The sequence below is a fragment of the Macaca nemestrina genome, chromosome 6, assembly GCF_043159975.1.
Source record: "Macaca nemestrina isolate mMacNem1 chromosome 6, mMacNem.hap1, whole genome shotgun sequence".
NCBI lineage: Eukaryota > Metazoa > Chordata > Mammalia > Primates > Cercopithecidae > Macaca > Macaca nemestrina.
In genome coordinates, this window is record NC_092130.1 from 145,461,531 (window position 1) to 145,481,673 (window position 20,143).

Sequence of the window (20,143 nt, forward strand, 5' to 3'; positions counted from 1 at the left end):
CCTCCCACTCACACCTCAACACACCGCAATCGTTCCTTCTCTCTCCTACCCTCCATGAAATGGCTCACATACCAGTCACCAAAAATGCCAAAGGACACATTTCAGTCCTTATTTTGGCTTGTTTTATAATACTTATAGGTAAAATTTAGTGTATAATTCTTAAAAGCTGTTACATATATTATGTCATTTAATACTCAACAAAAACTTGTAAGTGGGATTGAGATTCTATAATTGGCTCCAAATAGTAGAGAAGGGATTTGATTCCAGGCAATACGACTTCCGGTTCTGGACTTCTTTTTAATTTTTATAGTCTTTGTTGCATTATACTTGCCAAAAAATGCATACACTAATATTCATCTCCATGAATTAATGAACCGAAGACAGTCAGCACCCAGATATACAAACATTATCAGTCCCAGAAGCCCTTTCCTGTTCTTTTTCAGTCACCATTAGCCACAAAGGGTCAGTATTTGATGCCCTGAACTCAAAATCTGTTTCTACTCTCACCAGAGGGTGAACATTACTGTTCTGTCTCAGGTTGACCAATGGCTAAACAGCAGAGGCAGCCACCTCTTCTTCCATTCCGATGTAGACTTTTACTCTCACAATGGCCATTCCCCATCCTTATGTCCGCCAGTCTCCTGCCCATTGGCTTTGAGTCTGGATCATTTACCACAGCCCAGCCCTGGCAGGACTTTGTAGCCCACATCGCTTTGGATGTAGCATGTTTCTCTGTGATGATGTTCTTCAGGTTTCTCCATAGACCCCGAACCCCATGCTGCACCTGACCCTAGTGGCTAGGCTCCCACTCAGCCTAGGCTCCTGCTGGTCTGGAAGGGGGATTACATGACACATTTGCCTTGAAGATTTGTCCTTCTTTGGCTTATGAGACACTACTGTCCCAGGCTTTCTTCTTCACCATTAGCTGCTGCTTCTAAACACTTATTCCTTTGCTCTCCCCCAGTAAATTCTGGTTATTATGTATAGAGCAATATGATTTTTTTGGAGACGGGGTCTCACTCTGTTACCCAGGTTGAAGTGCAGTGGTGTGATCATACCTCATTGCAGCGTTGAATTCCTGGGCTCAAGTGATCCTCCCACCTCAGCCTCCCATGTAGCTAGGATCAGAGACATGTGTCACCATGTTGGGCTAATATTTTTATTTTTTGCAGAGACAGGGCCTTGCCATGTTGCCTAGGCTGATCTCAAACTCTTGGGCTCAAGTATTTCAAATCATCTTTTTTACAGTGTGGAAATTGTCTCAGCTGGACAAAATTTACTTTCATTTCTAAGAACAGGAATCATTTGCATTACTATCAATTTCCTACTATTTATAGCGTTATAGAAGAGTTGAGTCAAAACCAATGAAAAACACAGACCCTTATAGAATCAGGCATCCCCAAGGGCCCAAGAGGCAATAGTCAGCCTTGTAGTAAAATGATGTGCAGGTAATCATTTGTCGATTTCAAAGTCTTCCATCATTTTTCCCTGATGTATTTACCACATGCTTATTATCATGTGCCAGATTCTGTTCTAAACATGTAACTCTGATCTCATTTAATACCCACAACAAAAAAAGAGCCATTTTATCATATAGGTTGTGACACCAAGGCTTAGAATAATAAAGTAACTTTCTCAAGGTCAGATACGTCATATGTAAGAAAGCCAAGGTTCAAGAAGTGCTTTTACCCATAAGTATATAATTTGTGGGATAAAGGATTTTTTTCAAGGTTGAAAAATAGTTAAACTATGAATTTTTGCAAGAAGATTTAACCCCATCATGTGAAGTCTTCAGCTGACTGATACCTGCTCTTCAGAGTTAATACTCAGTCCAAGAAAAGGATGTTATCAGATCCTTTCTTACAGCACAGATGTGGTTTATGACCCTCAAGAGGGTGACCCACCAAAACATGCTAGACAGCCACAAAGCACTCCTCCATATGCGCACGTCTCAAAAAAACACCCCATGACAGGGGAACTCCCAAGTTGATGGGAAGGTTCAGTGAGATGCTACAGTTGGACTGCAATTCACTAGTTCCAGTCTTTGTCCACAGTGCTGAATGCTAACAGTCAGAGCAAGAGGCAACTGTGCTCAGCTAGATAATTCTTTGATAGGCTGAAGTAGATTATTTTGTACTCACTTATAATTGTAAATGGGAGTACTCACTGATTCAAAGAACAAATAAAGTTTTCATTGTAAAAAGAGCATCAAAAAAGGTGTCCAGCTTACCTATTATATCCTTCATGCGACTCATTGAGGAAGTATCTGAAACGTCTAATAATATGACAAAATCAAATGCAGGAGAGGGAAGAGGTACTTCTTTGGAAGTCGCAGGATCAATAGCCAATGTGGATTTTTGTGCTTTTTTTCTCTCCAGTTCTGTGAGGTTTCTATTGTAGCCTGTAAGAGCTTCTTCCAGAAGCTGTGCTTGGTTTAAAGTCATTGGAAAACCATCTAGGATCCAGTGCTGATTCACAGGTATCTCGCTAAATTGAAACAGGACAACTCATGAATATTTTGTTAGACACAAATACTTTGGAAATTATATGATAAATCTTTCCTTTTTCTTTCAGTTCCACAATAACTTCCTACTGCATGAATTTCATTACTTTATAGCTAAAAGATTAGGCTCACTAATGTGCCACAATCACTCCTTTGCTTAAAATACTTTTGTGAATACTTGCTGCCCTCCAAATCTATTCCAGAAGCTTTAACACATTAAAATTAACTGGCCACACCTGTATTAGTCCCTTTTCATGCTGCTGATAAAGACGTACCCAAGACTGGGCAATTTACAAAGAAAGAGGTTTAATTGGACTCACAGTTCCACAAGGCTGGGGAGGCCTCACAATCATGGCAGGAGGCAAAGAGGAGCAAGTCACATGGATGGCAGCAGGCAAATGGAGAGCTTGTGCCGAGAAACTCCCGTTTTTAAAACCATCAGATCTTGTGAGACCCATTCACTATCACGAGAACAGCATGGGAAAGACCCGCCCCCATGATTCAGTCATCTCCCACCAGGTCCCTCCCACAACACGTGGGAATTACGGGAGCTACAATTCAAGATGAGATTTGGATGGGGATATAGTCAAACCATATCAACACCTTATTTCTCTATAACTTGTTGTCTCTTACAATTTTGCACCATTTACTTCAAACAAACTCATCTCCTCAATGTAATGTGAGTATGAATTGCATTTTCTATATTGTTCATAGACTGTTCCTCCTTTGCACCTCAGTTTCCTAATTTATACAATGGGGTAACATAACATACTTCATAAGGCAGTTGTGAGGATGAACTGAAATGATGCATTTTAAAAACTCGGCACAGAGCTTAGCACATACTGGATACTTGTACTGCCAACCTGGAGAGCTCTTCCTATCCCACCCAAGCCTGCGTAGAGTCATAGTATCCTGATCTCAGTTTCTCTGACTTTCACTTTGCCATGCAAATGGTTATATTTCTCTGCTTAACACAAATTCAAGTGAGTCTTTTAAAATCTCAGTTAGATTATAGGATGCTGAAGTGCAATTGGGGTTTTGCACTCAGCACAGTGTCCTCTTTAGAGAATGGGTGTTGAATAATTATTGTTTTAATTTGCAGCTGGAAAACAAGGTGAGAAAGGCATAAACTTAGACTGTGTTCTTCTAAGCCCTTAAATTATGCAAAATTGTGTTTTTGGCCTTTGGATTCAAACATATAATTTCATTTATTTCTGTCGAAAATCATATTAAACAATGGAATCCCCTTTCCAGAGGTTTCTGAGTCTACTTTGGGGCCTGCATATGATCCTACCAATAATGTAGCAAGGAAGGAGGGGGAAAACAGAAGTTAAAGGAAATTTCATTACTTGTGCAAAGTCATGAAACTAAAAATCACCCAAATCCAATGATCTTTCCATAGTATCAAGCTATCTTCATGTCACTGTCTATTTCTCTCATTAGGTTATTAAGAGCAGGAAAAGACTTCAATTTGGTTTTATAACTTGTTTAGAGCTTGGTGAAGCATTCTGCATAGAACAAATTTGTTGATTTGGGCCTAAGATGGGAAAGAGAATTTCCTTGAGTTCCTTCCTCCACCCACAGTCACAGGAGCCACTTCAGAGGAAGTGGGAGGTGAGGGTCACCCTTGTTCAGCCGTAGTGTGAGGACACGAGATGATGGGGAGTCAGGAGACCTGGACTTTGGCTGGGGCTACACCACTAGCCAGACATATAACTGGAGTACCTCACTGAACTGTCATGTGCCTCCCTTTCCTTATAGAAAAAATGACGGATTTAGACTGGATCAAAGATTTCACACTGATGACTGTCATCTGGAGGAGCCTTAGGGGCAATGAGGATAGTGGTAGTGGAAGGAGGGTAATGGAGTTCTGACGATGGGGTGTGGAGGTTTCAGTTCCACTGAAACTAAAGGGAAGAACTGCTTTATATCTGATACTTTTCATATACATTATTCTTTGGAGCAGGAGCAAAGAATCCCATGGCTGAAACATGCTTTACATCACTTCTGAGAAATGTTACAACTGTTAGAGTGAGGTCCCTCCTAGCTCTGGGCGGCCCTGTGATCTGATTTCTAGACACATCATCATTGAGAAGCAGCTTAAATCTTTAATGTCATCTTTTAAGAAAACACTAAGGGAAGTCCATTCCAGATGCAGAGTAGAACTCTCAGTCCTCCTTCCTCATCTCTCTTGGTCTCACTGGTTCCACATTCCACATCTCACTACTCAGTTCTGCTTCCTCACCTACTTCAAGTTGTCCGCAGCTCTTTCTCAGGGGGCTTTTTGACAGTTTTATCCAGCCTACTTGGCCTTCTCTCTTTATTACATTCATTAGCCAAGTCTCTATGGCTTCTTTTTTCCCCGTGGTCTGTGACCACACAATTGAGTGTTTCCCTTGGCTTTTCCAATTACTCAATTTCTCCTTGAATTCCCCCCAGGTAATAGAACCTGACTTTATTCATATCTGGGTAAAAGAAGTCAAGCTTGGTATGGGAGAAGAAGTGGAATATAGGCATGTAAATCACAAAATATATCTATCTTTTCATTGCTATATATTTTCTTATACAGATGAGTGAAACTTATGAGATATTAAAACAAAAAAATTTCCATATTATTCTGGATACATCTTTGTGTGATAAAGAATATATTAAATAGATAAGAAGAAGAAAAATGCAGTACATACTTAATAGCATTTACCATGATGTCAACAAGCAGCACATCAGGAATGCTCTTTCCTTTCTTCAGCAACTGTTCTGATTTTGCACCAAGTTGAGCACGCGTAGTGAGCTGGGAAAATAAACAAGAAATGACAGAAGATGGCTAATTTAAAAGTCAAATTCCAAATGTTTGGAGGAAAAGTCAATTAAATGACCATGCTCTCTGATGATGACACTGATCATGTGGCACAGTTGGGGAGTCAGGGAAGCATTTCAGGAAAATGTGTGCACAGAATGTGAGGCTCTTCCTTCGAGGCTCCCTCCCTTCCCAGATTGTACTCTTCAATTGCAGCTGCTCTTGCATCCCCAGACTTAATTCTCTAATACCTTAAATCAGAAAGATTGAGCTCTCTGCTTGGGCTGTAGCCACTCATGCCATGCAGACAGGGGCATGCCCTCTGGGGAAAACTCATATAAACATGGCCCTTGCCCAGTGAAGTTCTCATCTTTCCATGGTCAAATTCCACAGATTTTCTGCCTGTTGTTTGCTGCTTGCTTGTTTGCTGTCTTCTTTTAGCCCTCAAATAATTATCTTTTCTATTTTGCCTAGTGTTTATACTTGTTATTTGTAGGTTAGTCCAATACAAGCTACTCAATATCACTGAAACAGGAACTTACTTAGAGTCTATTCTTAGCTCAGCTGCCAGAGTGAGAATGTTATGTCAAATGGTATGGCTCTATTCCAAGCCCTGTTAAAATTCTCCCTTTTACTCCAAATGTCCCAATAATTGCCTGAGGGCCTGACTGACCTGATTCTTTTCCTTTCTCACCCATGTCTCTAACCTCATCCCTTACTAAATACTCTCTGGCCCAGCTGGCCAGGCACTTTCCTGCCTCACTATCCTCACAGCCTGGAACACTTCCCCCGATCCAGTGGGCTGGTTCTGTCACCTCTTTCAATCTGCTTAAGTCTCCCTTTCCCAAGGAGGCCTGCCCGATGTCATAAGGTGACCAGCTGTGCCTCTTTCACTGCCCTTGGCCTGTGCTCCTGCTCCCCTTGCTCCACTCTATGTTTCCTTTTCTTATGACACTCATCATCATCTTCAATTTCATACTTATCTCTATGTTCATAGTTTATTATGTCTCTCTCCATTAGAGAGACATAAACACCACAAGGGCAGGGAATCCTGTCGTTTGTATTCACTGATATATCCAAGGTATTAAAACACTGTACAAAACAACATATGCTCTTTGAATTGAATTGAATAGGGAATTTGTGAGATTTTAAAGTCAATAAAGGTAAATATAAAACATACTTATCCTTTCTGCTAATTCATATTTCAAATTCACAGAGTAAATAAGTCTCCTTTTCCTGCTTTTTCTGAACCCATTTCTCTCCCATTGCTCATCTTGTTTACAGTTTGGTGTATATCCTTCCAAAACTTTTTCTATCTTTAAGCACTTTTGAAACCTAAAATATTATAAAACTGTTTTTCATGATAAGATGCATAATAAAAAAATCAAATGTAATACAAACAATAAAATTTCACTTGGTTTAATCTGGTCATTTTATTTGATGACCAATTAGTTTCCATTAGCAGAAATAGTGAGTGAACTGTTGTAAACATTTTTTCAGGCATTAATAAAAAAAATTCTGTAGAGTCACTAACAAGAAGATAAATTCTGGAAAAAATATTTAAAGGTAAAGAGGGTATGAGTGAAATAAAAGTCATAAATTAAATGGTAAAGATTAAATGAATTTGGCCTCAGTCTAAAATTTTTAAAAGCACATATTTATTACCCTGGCAAAATTGAAGAGTAATTTCCACTGCTTTCAATATGAATATTGAGAATACAAAGAATGCTAAGTAAAGTCAGATGACCCAATATTATACCATCAAATTTACTTTGAAACCAAAGAAGAACACATTGCCATTTCATTGCGTTTGAAGACACTCCAAAACGCCATTAATCATGACATGTTTTATTATGCTAGTAGCTAAAATTAGATCATAATACTTACTTTTAAGAAACTATCACTGGATTTGATTTCTTCAGCTTTTGGTGTTTTATCAGCATTAGCACCTAGCAATAGGAAAAGCAGTAAAAACAAATTTCTGGTATTTACACCTAACAACCACAGCAGTATTTGACCATCTATGGTTTTGGACATAAGGGTTATCAGATCCAGCTATGTCTGAGATACTCAGAGGAAAGAAGTAATAGAATCACCACAGCATAGCTTTTACCTTCACTCACACCATTAAGATCCTGGCCACTATGTGTCTTGGTGGTTCCCATCCCTCCCTATCTCCCTCCCTTCCTCCCTCCCTTTCTGCATGATCTGAGCTCATAAAAATATCGTTAGGAATACTTTAACACAGTCAGGGGTCGCTTTTCAGAAGACAGTCAAGTTTTTCAAAAAAATGTTAAAATGTTATTTTTTTACACTTTTATTTTCCTGGATTACCAAGTTATAGATAAACATCTTAAAAGCAGATGACTCTAGAAGTCAGAGGTGTTTTAACTTAAATTCTATGAAAAAAAGAGAAGTTTTAACAGTGTGTTTATAATTACTTAGACTAATGTATAATAAAATATGTAATAAAATACTTATAATAGTTTTAAAAAATCAACTAAAATTATCTCTTAAGAAACAGATAACAGGAATAAGGGACAGATAGCATCCTCTTAAGAAAGGAAAGTCCAACCTCTCTGGAGTGTTGTATGCTCATAGTAAACCTGGACATTGTTCAATGGTAATGGCAATAATAATGATAGCACAGGAGGAGCTCGCTTCATGCTAGAATATGAGGAAGCTATTTAATATGGCAAAGCCTTCACTAGCACATACAGGAAAAAATATTTAATACTTAAAATTGTTTTCCTTCAATGGTTCTACAAAGGAGTTGAAGGACTGCAGCCCAGATCCCAAGGGAGATAACTTTTTGTTATGTTTGGGAAACTTAATTGCATTGGCAGTGCCCAAGGCTGGGAATAAACTTAGGAACCACTGTGCATATAGGTTAAAAAGACCAGCCCCTACAGTCTTCTGCAATACAATAAACAAAGCAGGAGTACGTTTGTAGAAAGCCCCAATTGTACTCATACACACAGTCTTACACACAGGTGAGAACAAGAAAAGACTGTCTGTCCCCTTGCACAGACAGGAAGAATGAGGATGATTTATTCTGGCTTCTTTCATAGTAGCAGCAAAACTAATTAACCATTTGAAGGAGACTCAAAAGGTTTTCTTGTAATTTTCATCTCATCCCCAGTTGTAGGAAAGAGTGATCTTGCTCCCTCTGTCAAATGGCCATATGTAGACAACTATATAAAACTCCCTTTGGTTCTTGTTTATTTCCCTGAAAGCATGTTCGTGCTCACATATATGTGTTCTCATTGTTTCTCTCTCTAATGTAAATAATAGATGATTTGTTTTGAGATCTTACTAAGTATCGTTTCACCTTCTGTTTCTGGTAATACTTCATTTGAAACTGGACCAGCTGAAAATACATTTTGTGGATCCTTTGGAGAGAAAACAAACACAGGGAGGGACTTTACCATTGCTATATTTTAATAATTCTCCTAATTTTATATCTATAAGTAAATGTTTGAGAACAAATACTTTTTATCTATAACATTAACGATTTTAAAGGAGATTAAAGTTTCAGTCCTAAATTCTTATTTCCAGAAACAAACAAGATTGGATAATTGCACTTATAGAAATACACAGTAACCTGTGATGTAATCTGTCTTTTGAATGATCTTCAATTACTATGTAAAATATGCCCATTACTATTTTGAAAAGATAATGGAACCTAAGGAAAGGGTAGAGTTTACGGAAAACCATCTTGAACAATCCTAGAGATGTCAGTCATAGCCATAGGGTAATTTTTAAAAAATGTACATTGTCTATTACTTTATTGATTAAAATATAAAGATATTACAACATGGAAGAAGAGAGAGCCCACCATGAAGAAAACTTCTCCCAGTTATTTTCAAAATTAATTGTTAAATGACATTTATTTTTGCAGGCTATGCAAATGATCTGGATCAGATTATCAGCTAATTCATTCAGTTGCAGAGGCAGCATAAGGTAGAGAGAGGAAAGAGTAGTGGACTTACAATCTGGAACCTTAATCACAGAGAAGCCATTGACAAGCCTTCTGACTCCAAGCAAACCAATTCATGCTTAGGGTCTTTACTACATGCTCTGTAGAATGAGGGAGCTGGACTACATCAAGGATTCTGAAGGTGGGGCTACATTTTCCTATTCACCCCTCCACTCCAGGAATCATTATGCAATAATGAAATGAGATGCAATATTGATGGGAATATGATACAGGTAAACCTTTCAGAGAGCCATCCCCCAATTGAGATCTACTAATGTAGATCAGGTGTCAGCATACTACAGCTCATAGACCACAAAGGCCTACCAACAGTTTTCATACAGTTTCTGAACACCACTTCAGCAGTTGACCACTGTGAGACTAGAGACAGAGACTGGAGTCCTCCTCTACCTCTGTACCTGCTGGGATTCTACATCTGCCTCAACCACTGCCCAGGGCCAGCACTGGTCTCTGACTATACACTGGGGACTCTGATGTTGGCAACTGCCAGAAGCTGGGTGGGAGGATCTCCGTGCAGGAGTTGGTGACTTCTTGAGTTCCCGCAAAAGAATTATATACCACCCTCCCAACCTCCACAATTCAATCACTTCACCCACCCCCACTAACCAGCTAGTGGCTCTTTCATCGGGAGAATGGCTCCAGCTGACGGCTACTAGACCCAGAGGGGGCCCATCACACAAGACGGTCTACCCAGACAAACTGGTGGGAAGCAGGAGTTTTCTCTCTTGTTATACAAGTACCCACATAATATCCTTGATTTTACCTCTTGGCCTCAAATTTATCCTAAATATTTAACTTAAATATTTATTCTCTAGACTTTTGCAGAACCTAAAATTTTACTCTCTGGGTTTGTACAGAAGAAACTTCTGGTCTAGAAGACGTTTTAAATTCCATCCAGCTCCAAATCTCTAATGTGCTAGGCGCAGAAGAGAAAACTAGAATCACACTTGCCTGGCTTTCTTTAATCTCCTCCTGCAGAACTGGTAGAGCATTTTCTTCATCTTTTTTCTGAATTGGTAGGACCTCACTGACTTTTTCATTGTCATGAAATGCTTGGATAGCTTCTTGGACAAGAGTGTCAATAGAAAGTATCCGCATAGGAAAGTCTAAAGTACAAAATATAATCTTATAAATAGCTTTTCATTTGGGAACTGGAAATTGTCTTTATGTGCTGGTTTTGCCCTATAACAGTCTTTCAGGCCCACTAGAACTGTCTTTTGGATCAAGCTTATTTTTGTTTGTTTTGTTTTGTTTTGTTTGAGACAGAGTCTCACTCTGTGGCCCAGGCTGGAGTGCAGTGGCGTTATCTCGGCTCACTGCAATCTCCGTCTCCCAGGTTCAAGTAATTCTACTGCCTCAGCCTCCCGAGTAGCTGGGATTACAGGTGCATGCCACCACACCCGGCTAAATTTTGTATTTTTAGTAGAGATGGGGTTTCACCATGTTGGACAGGTTGGTCTCAAACTCTTGACCTCAGATGATCCACTCATCTCGGCCTCCCAAAGTGCAGGGATTACAAGCATGGGCCACCGCACCCAGGTGGATCAAGCTTCTTTTTAAAAAATGTGATAAGGCCTGGCGCGGTGGCTCATGCTTGTAATCCCAGCATTTTAGGGGGCCAAGGTGGGTGGATCATGAGATGAGGAGATTGAGACCATCCTGGCCAACATGGTGAAACCCTGTCTCTACTAAAAATACAAAAATTAGCCGGTGTGGTGGCACGAAAAAATAAATCCGTCTCAAAATAAATAAATAAATAAATAAATAAATAAAAATAAAATAGATAAAAAGTGTGATAAAATTCAAATAACCTAAAGTTAAGTACTTCCACCATTTAAAGGATACATTTCAGTAGCACTTAGATATTCACAATGTGTGCAACCATCACCATTATTTTGTTCCTGAAATTTTTAATCACCCTGAAAGGAAATCCCAAATCAATTGAGCTGTCACTTTCATTCCCCTACCCCTGCCTCTCATGTCCAATAATTTGCTTCTTTCTCTATGGATTTGCCTATTTTGGATATTTCATACAAGTGGGCTCATACATTATGTGACCTTTTGTGTCTGGCTTTTTTCACTTAGCATAACGTGGTCAAGGATCATCCATGTTGTAGCATGTATCAATATTTCACTCGTTTTTATGGCTGAATAATCATAGCCTGGAAAATTATAAAATTTTTGATGATAGAGATTTCCCAACATATCAGCAATGCTTCTTGTATGGTTTTTTTTTTTTTTTTTTTATAGACATAGACATTTGCAGCTACAGTCAGTGTAAATAGGACCTAATGGCAGGCAGAGCAGGAGAAAAAATTCTACCTTTTTGTAGAGACCTTAAAATGGTAGTTTTTCCACTTAATGTTTTCCCCAGTAAGCATCCTTTAACAGCAAATGAAGGTAATTCAGGTGTTGTTGATTCTGCTCGAGGAGGAAGAGATTTTTCAACTAGCCTATGAAGAATATGGCCCAGTATGCAATTGTTGGAGGGTGGTAAATTGTCAACCATTTCTTCTGGTAAGGCCCACTCTCCAACCATGTTCTGTAAAAATAACAATCAAATAAACAGAAATATTCTGAAAAGTGGAATTTAGGTATATGAAATATTTAAAAGTCAAAAGTAAATCCAAATCATAGCCAACAAAAGCCAATCAATACTTTAATTATATTATAAAAATGAGTAATAACATTAATAATAGTTTCATAGTAGAGGGCAGAAAAATGCTTCCTACATAAAAGCAAAAAATAAAAATAAAAAATCTTAGCTTATGAAAGTGAGCATATAAATTGAGACATTTTGTAATCTAGGTTGAATATTAAGACATTTAAATTGATGTTATCACCAGTAAGCAGATAAAAGACAGTAATCATTTCTCTGTTATCTTATGCAAGTATTAACTTTATTTTATAATATTTTAAAGTAATAAAGATAAAAGAGAATTTTCATGTTCAATATCTCTAAGTCTAGCGTGTTTAACTCCCACTTCATTCAGGTTTCTTGATGAAATGATCAAATGATTAGATGGAGAGAAAAAACACAGTACAGATCACATTCTCTGACTTGCATGTAATATAACTAGAAGTTGATTTCAGAAACATAGAAAAAAATAAGTATTTAAAATGAAAAGCATTCTTTAAAAATGATTCTTGTATGAAAGAGGAAATTGAGACTATAAAGTCTAAAAGGAACATTAAAACAACAGATTTATTAAAAATATGGGGTGGGATCAAAGTGTACACATAGGAAAATACCCCTTAGCCTAAAATGCCTTGATCGAGGTGCAGCGTTCAGTAAATCAGTAGACTAGAGTAAATAATATTCTATTGAATATTTCAAAATAGCCAGTAGAGAACCATTCAAAAGTTCCTAGCATAAAGAAAAGATAAATGTTTAATATGACAGATATCCCAATTACCCTGATTTGATTATTACATATTTTATAAATGCATCAATACATGTGTTTATTATGTATCAATAAAAAAATTAAAAAGAAGGAAAATAAAGTAGACATTAAAATGGGGAATAAAAGTAATTTTAAAATAATCAAACTGGGAAGAAGAAACTTGTAAAAATAAAAATGGAAATTAATAAATTACAGAGGAAAACTATCCAGATACACTTTATTGATAAAATTCTAAAACTTATCCTTATTAATAATGATAATGAAATTTCTACTACTTTGACACAAAAGTGAAGAATAGCAAGTATCAATGTTGTAACATAATAGGAAAAATAGCAGACACATGTACTCTCTGTTCATCATAGCACTATTCACAATAGCAAAAACATTGAATCAACCGAAGTACCCATGAAGAGTGGAAAAATGTGGTATATGTACACCATGGAATAGCACAGTCATAAAAAAGAATGATGTCGTGTCCTTTGCAGCAATATGGGTGCAGCTGGAGGCCATTATCTTAAGCAAACTAATGCAGAAGCAGAAAATCAATACTGCATGTTCTCACTTATAAGTGGGAACTAAACACTGGGTACACACGGACATAACGATGAGAACAGTGAACACTGGGGACTACTAGAGGGAGGAGATGCAGAGAGTGGCAAGGGCTAAAAAACTACCTATTGGGAACTATGCTCATTAGCTGGGTGACAGGTTCAGTCACACCCCAAACCTAGCATCATGCAATATACTTCTGTAACAATCTGTAACAAATGTTTGCATGGTATAATTTTAATAAAAGTAGGAAGCGGGAAGAAAAAGAAGACGTTAGGCACAACTATACTATAGTAAATTTGGATTTATAACTGCATGGTAATAAATGATATTCTAAGAAAGTGCAAATGATTAAAATTAAGTAAAATCTTTGAAAAAATAAAAGCCATGAAATACACGAAAAAGATGTCATAGAACTATACTTATGAAAATTGAAGACATTAATGGTTTACAGAAAAATTTTGTTTCCTTAACTGAACAGAAATTTAAATGTTTAAAAGTCTTCTGGAGTATAGAAGAAGATAGAAAGCTTTCCTGTTTATTTGGCAAGACTAATATAACCCTTATACAGAAAATGTATCAAAGATAATTGACAAAAACAACATCCCAAAAGAAAACTACAAGCCAATCTCCCTTGGAAATATTTGGCACAAATCATGCATCAACATTAAAGTCAACGTAATATTAACAGACAATAAAGATACTAATTGACATTGACTCCATACTACGTAGCATATACTGTTGTTTTCATGCATTATGTCAAACGATTCTCACACAACTCTTACACACATAGTATTATTATTATCTTCCCGATTTACGGAAGAAAAATCTGAGTATTGCAAAGACTAAGTTATTTTTCCATGGTCACAATAAAGAGTAATGGCAAAACCTAGATTGGAACCCAGGCAGTCAGATCCCAGAACATGTACTCATATCCAGTATATGATGTTGACTTTATCCCACCATGACTGAATAAGAATTATTTCATGAATCCAAGGAAGGTTAAATACTAGAAAGCCTATGTACTATATTCATTAATAGGTTAAAATAAAAAAATGAAAGCATAAGATCACTCTGACAAAGAAACAACTGATACAACTCAAAATTCATTTCTGATTTTAAAAATACAAGAAAAACAAACAAAATAAAACCATATCTTAGTAAGTCATGAATTGAAGATACCTTTCCTAACACTCTCTAGACCAATGGTAAACCAAAATAAACTACACATTTTTCCATTAAAGGCAAGAACAAGAAAAAGCTGCTCATCATGAGTACTATTAGTCACATTATTTGGGAAGTTCTAGCTAGTGCAACATAATAAGAAAAAGAAAGAAGCAGCACTGTCTCTAGGAGTAATGGTGGCTGCTGAAGAGCAGAGTTCCTTGTGCAGAGGTGGCAGCTATAACCTGAACTGCTGCTAGTGCTCTGGGGTGGTGGTGGCAGTGACAGTTTTCTTGTCAGACTTTGCTATGATTGTTCCAGTGATTTTCTTTGGAAGTTTAACCTTGAGTCTACTTTTGCACCCACCTACGGATTCTTTGAGCCACCCACCATATTTTGAGTATTTTCTTTTCTTGCTTATTCAACAAGGACCCTTTTGTTTTTGCCTGCAAATATTTTGCTTGCAAAATTTTTTTGCTTGCAATTTTTTTTTGCTTGCAAAAGCTGACAACATCAATGGAATTAACAAAAAATTTATAGAGTCTATATATAGAAAGCTTCAAAATTTGACTATTAAGAAAAATGACTTGAACAGAGGGTGAGATAAAAAGGTTCAAAATTATAAACCATTTAATTCTCCCCCAAATTAATCTAATTTAATGTTTAATGACAACAAAAGTGCTAGTGTCATTTCCCCCAGTCATCGCTCAAAGATTGATATGACAAATGATTTGAAAGTTAAAGTGGGCCAGGTGCAGTGGCTTACACCTGTAATCCCAGCACTTTGGGAGGCTGAGGTGGGCAGATCACGAGGTCAGGAGTTTGAAACCAGCCTGAACAACATGGTGAAACCCTGTCTCTACTAAAAATACAAAAATTTGTGCCACTGCACTCCAGCCTGGGCGACAGAGCTAGACTCCATCTCAAAACAAAAGTTAAAGTGCAAGAAGATATATAATGGGCAAAAAAACAATCCATTAAAAATACTTAAAAAGGAAAGTAATGGTAGTGTTGCCTTATAAGTTATGAAAGTGCTTTTAAAAAATATGGTAATGAAAAGAATGAGTTACAGGGACAGAATATTCAGTGTACAAAAATATAGATTCCAGAAACAGATCTAATTATATGTAAAAGTTTAGTATGTAATAAGGTTTATACTTCACATTAGCAGAGAAAGATTATTTTACAACTGGTATTTGAATAACTATTTATATATTTGGAAAAAAATAATGTTAGATATCCTTATACTTTCATAAAAATAAATTGACACCAGAAGAATGAACGACGTAAACAAGAACTCTAACAGCATGAAAATTTGGGCAAACACTGATATGCTCCACGATTGTTTCTCCAAGCACAACACCAAAGCTGAAAATCACAAAGGAAAAAGTTGGTAGTTTGATCACACTCTACAAAAACAAAATCTTCGGCACATTCTCAAGCACACACACACAAACACACGTAACTCACACACTTCAAAAACAAAGAACAAAAGCAAAATATCTGCAATATATGTATGTGTATATTCATATATATTTGACAATAGGTTAAGAATTTTAGTACATAAAATAGATATTCAGAAAAAGAAAAATAAAAGAAAAATGGTGGAAAGGATATAAATGGGCAATTTTGACAGTAGAACAAAATGGCCAATGAGTTTATAAAGAAATGTTCAAATTCATAGTAATAAAAGATATCCAGATAAAGCTATTATGTATCATATTTTGCCTAAAACCAAAAGATTGAGTCATACTTCTCATTCACCACTGTTAAGAGGGTAAATTAGTATACTGATTTATCGTATTTTCAAAAGTATCAAAAATTGCTGCAATAGTTCTGTCATAACAATAAAAATAATTAAGACATACAAGTCAGAGAAGAATTAAGATTTTTTATTTACATATACATATAGGTAAAATGGTATTTTTCTGTAGTCACTTGAGGATCTTTAAAAATTATCTTCAGTGCACATAAAATATATTTAGTAACATGATATGTGATAATTTCATTATCTAGATATTATTCCATTTGCACTCTATCAAAGAGAGAATAGAAATACATGTAATTTATATTTTAAAATTATTTGGAATTAGTACTTATAACCTATTTATTAAACTATTCAAACTTCAAAAAACCCCATATATTGTTTCAGCAGTGCAGAGATGTCAAATCATAGTGCAATATTGAAAATTAGAAATTCCAAGATATAGGCCGGGCGCGGTGGCTCAAGCCTGTAATCCCAGAACTTTGGGAGGCCGAGACGGGCGGATCACGAGGTCAGGAGATCGAGACCATCCTGGCTAACACGGTGAAACCCCGTCTCTAATAAAAAATACAAAAAAAAAACCTAGCCGGGCGAGGTGGCGGGTGCCTGTAGTGCCAGCTACTCGGGAGGCTGAGGCAGGAGAATGGCGTGAACCCGGGAGGCGGAGCTTGCAGTGAGCCGAGATCTGGCCATTGCACTCCAGCCTGGGTGACACAGCAAGACTCCGTCTCAAAAAAAAAAAAAAAAAAAAAAAAAAGAAATTCCAAGATATATTAGTATTTTTTTAATCATGTAAGTCTCCTCAAAATTGTATCTCAGATGATCAGTTCTATTAGCACTTCTATTATATCACTGCCCTTAATCATCTTAATGTAAGTCTTTTCAGTCCAAAGATCAGGGATAGAGAAGCATAAGCAATGTCCATTTGGGGAGATAAAGGAGCTGCCTCATCAACATAGGTGCTTGTGAAATCCAAAGAGGGAACCAAAACAAAAGACAGGATACGTTATATTTCATTATATTTCTTTAAAAACACTAGCCAACTACTGCTAGTCTGGATTGTCTTAAGTCAGTTTTTTTTTTTTTTTTTTTTTTTTTTTTAAGGAAGGTATGTGTCTTTGTCTTGTGTGTGATTTAGCTCAAGTTTCCTAATCATTTTCTGGAGGGGACCTCTCTGAAAAGCTCTAGTTTAAAAATGATTGGCCAAATTTGACCACTAATTTGAATGACTTTTTTTCATATTAGTCAAATAGATGATGTATGGTTTATAAATATTACTACACTATCATTAAGTAATGAGCAAGTCACATTTCTGGCTTATAAATAAATGCCCATATTATATTTTTAATCCTTAACTCTTAATTAATATGACAAAGTGGCCCTCAGTAACAGATTAAGTCTACAAGTGGAGTTATTTATTTAAATAACTTGAAGTAAGAAAAGTTTGTTTAGGCCACTTTTGACAATATTTCTATAATTATGCTATGTCATATAGAAATAAGCATATCCCTATGTTCTTGCTTTTCTTTCATCAGTATTCTTTTCATACCCATTATCTGACAAAGCACGCTTACTTAGAATATAAGTTGTCAAATTTGGTAAATGTTATGAATGGCTTGTCTGATTTGGCACCAGAATTTCTGATATGAGAACATTGCAGATAAGAAAACACTTTTTGAAACAAATTTTTAAAACCCTAAAGTGCTCGTAGTAAGTTTTTCTTTAAAATTGGTGTAATGTAGTTATACACAAATTTTAGTACATTTAGTATATAAATATAATCCTATTTGGCTGCCAATTCTATACATACTATTCTGTATTTAAAAAAATTATTTTGTTTTAGTTTACTGCCTTTGGTCTTTCTAGGAGCTCTGCACATAATAATAATCTGCATTGTTCAAAATTAGCCAGATACTAATAGGATCTGCAAAATTATTGATTGCACTATAATTGATTTCTTGCTTCTGCTTTCATTTGTTGGAATTATTTATTCTTCAAATTAGACAAATGGTGATTATTTTATGTAATGTGGCCAATTAGAAACTAACCAAATAAGAAAACAGAAGCTATAGAAATTATGTAATTTTACAATAAAAAAGGTGATATTTCCAAGGCCAAGTTGAAGTGGAAAGTTGCCAATATTGTAATGATTTTGAGCTGTTCAGTCACTTAACCCTTTGAAAGGAAGCAGTCTTAGGCTTAACTCAGATGACTTGAGTTTCTATTGTATAATGCTTCTGCTACTTGCTTGCTTTGCACTCTCACTAATTCTCTCATCTTTGCAGCATAGTAACAATATGTGTATCACCAGACTGTTGTAAAGATTAAATGAAATAATGCTTGTGTGAGAAGCCTATGTGCCCTCTGACTATAAACAGTTTAGGAGTTCTCAGGCAGCTGCTGAAGGCATGTAAGAGCGCCACATCCAGCCACACTCCAATCTGAAAGGCCTGCTTCCTCACAAAGAATCCGAATAGCCCTCTTCCATCACTAAGCTAGCTGTAGAATGTGGCCAAACACAATGGAATAGGATGTCACTGTGATGAGAACAGAATGCTTAGGCTGACCTGTGGAGATTAGCATATAAAGGATTTGGTGGAACACATTGAGCAGAATCACTGTCAAAGGAAAGCCTATGAAGTTCCTAGCAAAGACCAAAAATAAAGGCTGAGTCAAGATAAGCATCTCAAAGGGGAGGAAATTGGAACATCATGAGTGAAAAGAGATCAGAAGAACTGGAGAAAGAAGAAATTCAGATTAAAAAGATGGTTATTAGTTTAACGACAATGAGCTAAAGAGATTTACTAGTTCATTAGTGATGAGGAATCAAAAATTTTTATCAGATCTCTATTTTACATATTTGTTATCTATGTAGATATGATTAAATTATTTATATAATAAAACATAAATTATTTACTCTTTCAGATATTGTTGTAAATAGACACCTGACTATGAGGCCCACACTTTGACGCCCAGAGTGGGTAAAACCAGGTAAGTATCACATGGTATAAACAATTGCTTTAACGAGATACTCTTTCTGTGTAGATGTACTAGTCCCTGATTTATGTAAACTGTCATGAACATGTAGGAAACAATTATTAAGATGTCTTGATTTTAATAAAAATATTTTAATTGCACCTGCATAAATACTATCAGTATGCATTTTTGAGAAGGTGTAAGTATAAGATTCAGGATCCATCAACACCTAGGAGGTCTGACTCTCCCTGTGAAGTTTAGTCTACCTAAACAGAAATCATAAAATTACAACAGAGAGTAAATAGACTCTGCCTATGGTAAAAAGTCACAACCTGTTCACCAGCACTGGTTTTTGTTTATTTGTTTTGAGACGGAGTCTCACTCTGTCACCCAGGCCAGAGTGCAATAGTGCGATCTTGGCTCACTGCAGCCTCCATCTCCCAAGTTCAAGCAATTATCCTGCTTCAGCCTCCCAAATAGCAGGGATTGCAGGCATGCACCACCACATAGCTAATTTTTGTATTTTTAGTAGAGACGAGGTTTGACCATGTTGGCCAGGTTGGTCTTGAACTCCTGAACTCAAATGATCCACCCACCTCAGCCTCCCAAAGTGCTGGGATTACAGGCGTGAGTCACAGTGTCTGGTCCACTAGCACTGTTTTTATTAATTGACCTACACTGACCTTTCCAGAACCTGAATTCTGAATTCCTCAACCCATAGTATCTACCATTTTTACATATCCCATCTTTACAGATCACATGGGCCTACCACTCTGCTATCTAGTCTGGATCCAAAGCACTCACATGCCTCCCTATACCCTAATGTAGGAGCCTAATGGTGACCTGGGGTTCTGATTCTGGTTACTTCCAGTCTCTCGTATCTTTTTATTTTTTTGTGGCCTAATGTGTCAGTATCCTTGGTCTCCTTGTTATGAATCATGGCTAATAGAATCATGAGCATTTACAAACAGAGTCTACTTGGAAACAAACA

General features: G+C 36.7%; 1 protein-coding gene and 1 long non-coding RNA gene across 9 annotated transcripts in view; one reads left to right on the plus strand and one right to left on the minus strand.

Annotated features, from left to right (window-relative positions):
• Positions 1–20,143, minus strand: part of LOC105473062 (sperm flagellar 2) — a 366,010-nt gene that overhangs the window by 97,471 nt on the left and 248,396 nt on the right. For 7 of the 8 annotated variants that reach the window (XM_011726675.3, XM_011726676.3, XM_011726677.3 and 4 more), the window contains 6 exons: positions 11,617–11,836; positions 10,246–10,400; positions 8,614–8,689; positions 7,185–7,246; positions 5,188–5,291; positions 2,231–2,487 (listed from right to left, as the gene is read on the minus strand). In XM_011726675.3, coding sequence (XP_011724977.2) covers positions 2,231–2,487; positions 5,188–5,291; positions 7,185–7,246; positions 8,614–8,689; positions 10,246–10,400; positions 11,617–11,836 — 874 coding nt within the window. The remainder of the gene's footprint in view (positions 1–2,230; positions 2,488–5,187; positions 5,292–7,184; positions 7,247–8,613; positions 8,690–10,245; positions 10,401–11,616; positions 11,837–20,143) is intronic. The other variant, XM_011726674.3, reaches the window with a different exon arrangement.
• Positions 19,121–20,143, plus strand: part of LOC139363906 (uncharacterized) — a 236,171-nt gene continuing 235,148 nt past the window's right edge. Inside the window, exon 1 of the long non-coding RNA XR_011625080.1 lies at positions 19,121–19,167. This is a non-coding gene — a long non-coding RNA (uncharacterized lncRNA). The remainder of the gene's footprint in view (positions 19,168–20,143) is intronic.